The sequence below is a fragment of the Lipotes vexillifer genome, unplaced genomic scaffold (assembly GCF_000442215.2).
Source record: "Lipotes vexillifer unplaced genomic scaffold, Lipotes_vexillifer_v1.1 scaffold352, whole genome shotgun sequence".
Classification (NCBI taxonomy): Eukaryota; Metazoa; Chordata; class Mammalia; order Artiodactyla; family Lipotidae; genus Lipotes; species Lipotes vexillifer.
Genome location: NW_006776684.1, coordinates 1,170,531 through 1,177,003, shown reverse-complemented (window position 1 = coordinate 1,177,003; position 6,473 = coordinate 1,170,531). Strand labels below are relative to the sequence as shown.

The following is a 6,473-nucleotide window of genomic DNA, read 5'->3' as shown; positions in this document are numbered from 1 at the left end:
TTCCTGCTTCTTCCCCGGCTGCTTGGTTTCAGGACAACCTTGCATGAGGACAGACTTGGACAAGGACAGCCCTATACAATGTGGCTCTCCATGGTGTGTGTGGGAAGGGTACATGTCTGAAACACTGGGGGACATTTCCAGACCTCCTCCACAGTCACAGAGTCACATACGTGCTCCCCCGCACCTTCTGATAGAGGAACCATCAGCAGGGGAAGGCCTAAAGCAGGGATATTCTTTACAAGGCACAGCTGGGATACCTTTCTGGAAGCCAAGCATCTCTACCTTCCTATAACAAACCGACGGCGCAGTCAGCAAGGTGAATACCAGAGCTTTCCTGCCCACTCTCAGCTACCTGACCCAGAGCAGATGGACCAGTGAGGTCCACAGATGATGTGAAAGCCATCTCCTCCGATCACATCAGTCCCCTTTCGTAGTAAACCTGTCACCAGGGACACTAATAGCAAAATTAATTCACTTGAGTCCTACCATCTCTTCCATCTCCTTTCCACTGCTAGTAGAGATGTCGGACATCAGAGAAATGGCCAAAGGGCAGGACTCGATGCTTTCACTGCCCAGGGCCTGGGTTCAATCCCTGGTTGGGGAACTCAGATCTCACAAGCTAGCTGTGTGGTGTGGCAAAAAAAAAAGAATACACCAAGGGCATCCATGTGCCCTTTAATAATTAATCTATTAATAACGAATCAATTAGCCCTTCCATAATTAAGGACTGGGTACTAATCCCTGATGACTTGGAAGGATGTGGACTGGCTTTTTAAAAAAACCTTAAGAATGCCCATCTCAAGTCACTGTGAACCTGGTTCTAGAAACAGGGGCTGTTGACTTCAAGGCTGCATTCGACGGTTTGAGCTACCCTGAGCCTGCCTGGGTGGAGCTACCCGAAGAGGCTGTTCCTCTCCTGCATACCGACTGGCATGCCAATCCCATAGCCCTTGGTGTCCAGCAGGCCCCCAATCTGAGTGAGGTTGCAGTTGCGCTGCCGATAGTACTCATTCATGGTAGATTCCAGAAGGAAGGCGTAGTTGGAATTCAACACCCTGGCGATCCCCTCCTCCGTGCTCTTCACGAACACACTCGGCTGCTTGGAGTACATGTAATTCCACATGCGCTGGTAGGTCTGATAGCGGGAATTCTGGGAAAAGAACGCAAGGAAGCAGGTTGAGGAAAGAGAAAGGAGATGGTGGCCTGGAAAGGGAGGGCATCCAAGTGGTCCCTAAAATTCTGGCCCTTCTGCTACTCAGTCCCCTCCTTATATTCAAGAACCTGTTCCCTTTCATCTCACAACGCCACTGCTGAATGGCAGGAGGAGAGGGTTGTGCCTTTGATACCTTTTACAAAGACAAAGAAGGAACAGGGTCTGAAGGTGTGTAAACTCTGCCTACTGCTTCGATCATTGGTTCTGCTTCATCCACCCATCTTCCATTGCCAACCTCCACGTTCTGGCCAAAGTGAGATGGAAATTCTGGCTGTGTCCTCTACTGTCCTTCAGCGCAGAGGCAGCAAACTCAGGTTCATTCTGGACTTTTAAGAGACATCGTCTGAAGGAGCAGTGCCGGCTCTTCTCTGTCAACCCTAAACTAATCCGTCAATCACATATCCAGTGTTGGCTTCTAGTTTACAAATAATAACAAGACTGAGAGAATTCTGGGGGTCTAGCCAAACCCTGTGTTTGCATGATGCCTTCACTGGTCCCTGTGCCAGTACCCCTGGGACTTGTATGGAAAACAGAAAACTGAAGGCCTTGGACTTGTTTAATGTGATAATGGACTTCTTGGGTCACAGGTTGGTTAGACACTCACTGACTCCAGGGGAATCTGCTTCCCTAGAGAGCCTGAAGCAAAATGCAAATGACTCCTATGTCTGGCCCGGCTCTGCCTGCCTTGGTAGCCTGCCAGCTGACACACCATTGTGGCAGGGCCGGCTCCCGAGCCTTGCAAGGGAACCTCGGAGAAGCCAAAAGGGTCCTGATCTGAGATCTATCTAGTCTGGGATCAATGAAACCAGCTCGGCTTGATCTAAAGTTCCTTACACGTTAGTCATTTGTGCATTACTCCAATCTCGCTTTGTCTAAGCACTACTTATAAAATGTAGCCTACTTAAAAAATTTAAATGTGTACATTAGCCTCATCTTATGCAGAAATATAAATAAAAGTACAGGTTAGAGTCACTGCATATTTTTTTCTAACACTCATTACAATAAATATGAAACCACTGCAATTAAAAAATAGTTCTACCACTAAAATCATCTCAAGTAGCACTAACCATTCATGTATAACACTTTGGGGCAAGGCTGATATTAACCCAAGTGCTTTGGGGACCTGGTTCCATGGGTATTTGGGGGAGCAGGGGAAAAATGAGCCCCATGAGAACCTCCAAACTAGGTGCTCAAAAGGTATGATGGGATGAGGCAAGATGTTTTTATCTCCAGTGGACAAACATCTCAACTTTATTCTGCCCGATTCCTAATGTTGGTGAGCAACCATATGGGTTTACTTGGAAGAAAGTCATGCTGGAGCCTCCGTGAATCGTGCCATACTCAATGGCAGTCTGGTCAGCCAGGTCATCCACCGACTCAATGGGCACATCCATGCGCTGCACGGTCAGGAAGGCTGCCAGGTTGGCCGTGTAGGATGAGATGATGATCAGCGTGAATGCCCACCTATGTAGGAAAAGACCAAGACGTCATCATTGCCGGGGCAGCCCAGGAGCCTTAAACCCCATCTCCAGTCCTGCTGCGACACGGGAGAGACCAGGTGGCCCTCCTCTGAGGGGCTTAGTGGGGGAAGAGAAAGGAGGCAGGGCATTTGATGTCAACAGAAATGAACGGCTCGGGAGGGTGGCCTAGAAGAAGACGGTGGTTTTCTTTCTTTTATTTCCTAAAGGAGGTGATTATTGGGTCTCTACTCAAAAGAAGTGTGTCCATGAACATGAGACAGCTTGAGAGACAGTGAGCAATGAGCTAGTGAATGAGCTAAGGGTGCCAGCCCTGGAGGCTCTGTTCAGAGCTAGAGCTGGGATGCCTCCCGCGGCCCCGTCATGATGCAGCCGACGTTCAGAGCAGCATCGCCACGTACTGAGCACCTACTGTGAGCCACACCCACTGTCTCCTGTACTCCCTACAACTCAGGGAGGTGAAAATCTTATCCTGATTTTACAGAAGAGAAAACCGAGGCTCAGAGAAGCAAAGTCACGTGGCCGAGTAACTGAGAAATTTGTATTCTAAACCCAGTTCTACAAATTGTAACAGCAGAAACTCTTCAAGATGAACTGGTGAAAAGCACCTTCGGACTGCTGAGAAGTTGGAATTAGAAAATGCTTTTACAATGGTCATGCTATTTCAGAATGGAAGGTTGTTTTATTGGGCAGATCGGACTTATTTAAAATTAGAATAGTTTTGCAACTCAGGCAGCACACATGCTAAAGTCATTAAAACCAGTTTGCACACTTAAGTAGGTTAAACAAGACTCCTACCATCTGGTCAGCAGTATGGATCTGCTTCCTAATCCATTTGTTTATAGGGGTCCAAAGATATATGTAAGCACAACTGAGGTTGGATAATTGCCAAATTCTGAATCAGTGGAGTCTGAATTAATGAGGCTTCACTCATTATGAAGACATTGCCAACCAAGGCATAGTGTTTGCCAGGGGCTGCAGCAGCCGGCAGCTTCCAGGTGGATTTCCAAGAGCAGGAAGTCCCATTGTCCCCTTTGCCACGTGTCCAAGAATTCCTTCAGGCTGCCTCCGAGGAGTGAAGGAACAGGGGGATCCATCAACTTGATGAGCACATCCACACGTGCCAGATCACCAGTAAGGGATCTGGTTTTAGTTCTGGCTTTGTCCAGTTCCACCTGTGAGACCTTGGGGAAAAGCCACGCACTTCCTCTGAGCTCATTTGCTTGTCTAATAAATGGGGGATAATAATGTCTGGTCCACCTGTCTTTGGAGTGTTGTGAGATCGGGTGAGATAATACGTCATTAGTGACTAATAATCTGTAAAGGATGAGATGAGTGTGAGATACAGAGACATGTAGAGATGCAGCGAAAATCATTTGTCCACCTTTCCTACTTGTGACCTGTAAGGGCCAGGAGTCCCTCCATCTGCAAAACTTGTTCTCCTTGCTCCTGCCTGGGCTCTTACACTCTCTTGGAAGTTGTTTCTCATGAGCTTCCCCCAGAGGAGGCTGGGGTGGTGGTGATGAGTGGTCCCCAGGTGAAGGCGTGCATTCGGAAGTTGCTCTGCCACATTGTCGTGGGTTAATGGGCCCTGGGTGTGGACGTGACCTCAGAGCTGGCTGGGGAGCTTCCCCCAGCCCCATGGCTACACTCTGGCATCTGTTCCGCCCTGGGCAGCCATGTGGCTGTTTTTGCCACTGGTCACAAAGGACAGATCAGAGAGAGTAAGTAGCTCATTGCAAGCCCGTCACCTTTGCTGACAAAGCAAATCATGCCCACTCTCCCTCCAGAGGGGCCAGTGGAGACTTGCTCCTGGGTGAAAGGGGCATTATCATTGTGAAGCTGGCATTCTCGGCAACGTGGCATTTTCCGTTGCTTGCTCTGGGTGAGGGTGCCACGGTAGGCCACGATGGCCCTGTTTTCTGACCTCCCACTCCCCAGGGAGCCAACCTAACTGAGGCCCTGATTTTATAACCAAGAATTCCAAGAGGCAGAGGGGCGCACCAACACCCCTGGGTCGGGCTGGGAAGGGCCGAGCCTCCCTTCCACAGACGCTCTGGAGCAGGGTAACCGAGCCACCTGGGGCCAGCTATTTAAAGCACTGCTGAGCCAGTGGGCTGAGCCGACAGCCTGCAGAACAGGTGGTTCCCCTCAGCACCGGGGCAGACATTCGCTGGAGGAGGGAATTCCTGGGGGTGGGAGCTGACAGGTGAAGGAAGCAGGCAGTGGAGCCCTACGTGCAGCACATGGGAACAAGCACCTCTGGAAGGAAAAGCCCAAGTAGAAAGGGATCAGAATCTGCAGCTGACTTCTCATCTATGGGTTTCTGCTCAGATTTCCTGGATTTTGAGGGAGCTCTGTGGCTGTGCCTGACAAGACCATCCTTTCTGTCAGGGAACGTGAGACCGAGCTCTCCACAGTGATCCGCTCAGTGACTCCTGGGCACAACCTGATAATGGCTGAGCACCTTGCCCCAAGGGTTTAAATCCTACTGTATCAGTCCCAGCTGTGTTTCCACCTGCCGATCAGCCCCAGTCCAGTGGCTCCTAGGTAACTGTCCAGATCCCACACTGTCCCCAGCACCCATGTCCCTTTCCTTTTCCTCTGGCTACACGGGCTGAGGAGAGGAGCCAATGAGGCTGGCTGACTGTCCGTGTGGACCATGATGGCAACTTGCTCCCTGAGGTCCTGTCCACCTCTGAGCTACTAACAGCTTGCGTTTTCCCACACCTGCTAAGGTGGACAGGTCCAGCAGGCCCCCAGAGCCAGGTGCAGAGGGGCAAAGCTCCAGAAAGCTGCTGGAGGGGGCATGGGCTTGGATTTCTCCTGCAGGGACTTCCTGCTACATGCTTACATTTGCATAAATCTGCATATGTGTTCACAGGCCCTGCCTCTCAACCTCTGGTCGTTTTCAGGTCAGGAAGTTATAACTGCTTTGCTGTGGGCCGTCAAGGCATTTTCTCACTCCGTCTCCTTTCCTGCCTTGGCTCCCCTCTGCATCTAGACCTCCAAGGCAGAGAACAGAGGAGAAAAGATGGCACAAAGCGCACCCACCCACTGCCCCCAAACCCTCTGAGCTGGCAGAGGCTGTCCTAGGGCAGAGCTGAGGTTCCTGCCTACCGGAAGCTGGATCAGGGCTCATCGGAGGACCCAGGATCTTACCAGACGCCACTGACGCAGCGGGTGGATAAGGCGCGAGGCGCGATGGTGGAGCCCTGCTGCATGAAGCCCCCGACCGGAAACCAGAGGCTGTTGCCGAGGGAGTACTGATTCACCAGGAGGTTGCACCGGCCCTGGGCACACGGGTGGGGTGTGTACCACTCGTAGGGCGTCAACCTGTGAAAGAAAGGGACACATACCAGTGCTGCGGAGGAAGGGGTGCTGAGGGTGTGAGCGCGCTCCCCTGCCTGGTCTCGTCCCGAGACCTTGGTAGCTGGCCTGTGGCCTTGGCTAAGCCCCTCCCCTCTATGGGACTTGGGTTTTCGCCCTGAAAAATGAGAAAGTTGGACTATGTTGGCAGTTTTGGAACTGGTTTTCTTTAACCAAAGAAACATTTTAATTTTTTCAAAATAAATCAAGTCACAGAATAGACGGCTGGGAATTGCTTGTTCTGCTCCTTCAGTTCCCCAAAGTGACCAAAGAGAGACCCTACAGCCCCACGGAGCCACGGCTTGAAAGCCGTCGGCCTATAGTAGTAATTCTCAAACTTTAACTGACATCTGAATCACCAAGAAGGCTTGGGAGAACACAGATCGTGGCAAGAGCGTCCGATTCGGTACATC

General features: G+C 50.9%; 1 protein-coding gene across 1 annotated transcript in view; it reads right to left on the bottom strand.

Moving 5' to 3' along the window:
* Positions 1-6,473, bottom strand: part of GRIK4 (glutamate ionotropic receptor kainate type subunit 4) — a 319,110-nt gene that overhangs the window by 20,795 nt on the left and 291,842 nt on the right. Inside the window, exons 14-16 of the mRNA XM_007450618.1 lie at positions 5,854-6,027; positions 2,512-2,677; positions 925-1,150 (exon numbers count right to left, since the gene is read on the bottom strand). Of these exons, the coding sequence (XP_007450680.1) occupies positions 925-1,150; positions 2,512-2,677; positions 5,854-6,027 (566 nt within the window). The remainder of the gene's footprint in view (positions 1-924; positions 1,151-2,511; positions 2,678-5,853; positions 6,028-6,473) is intronic.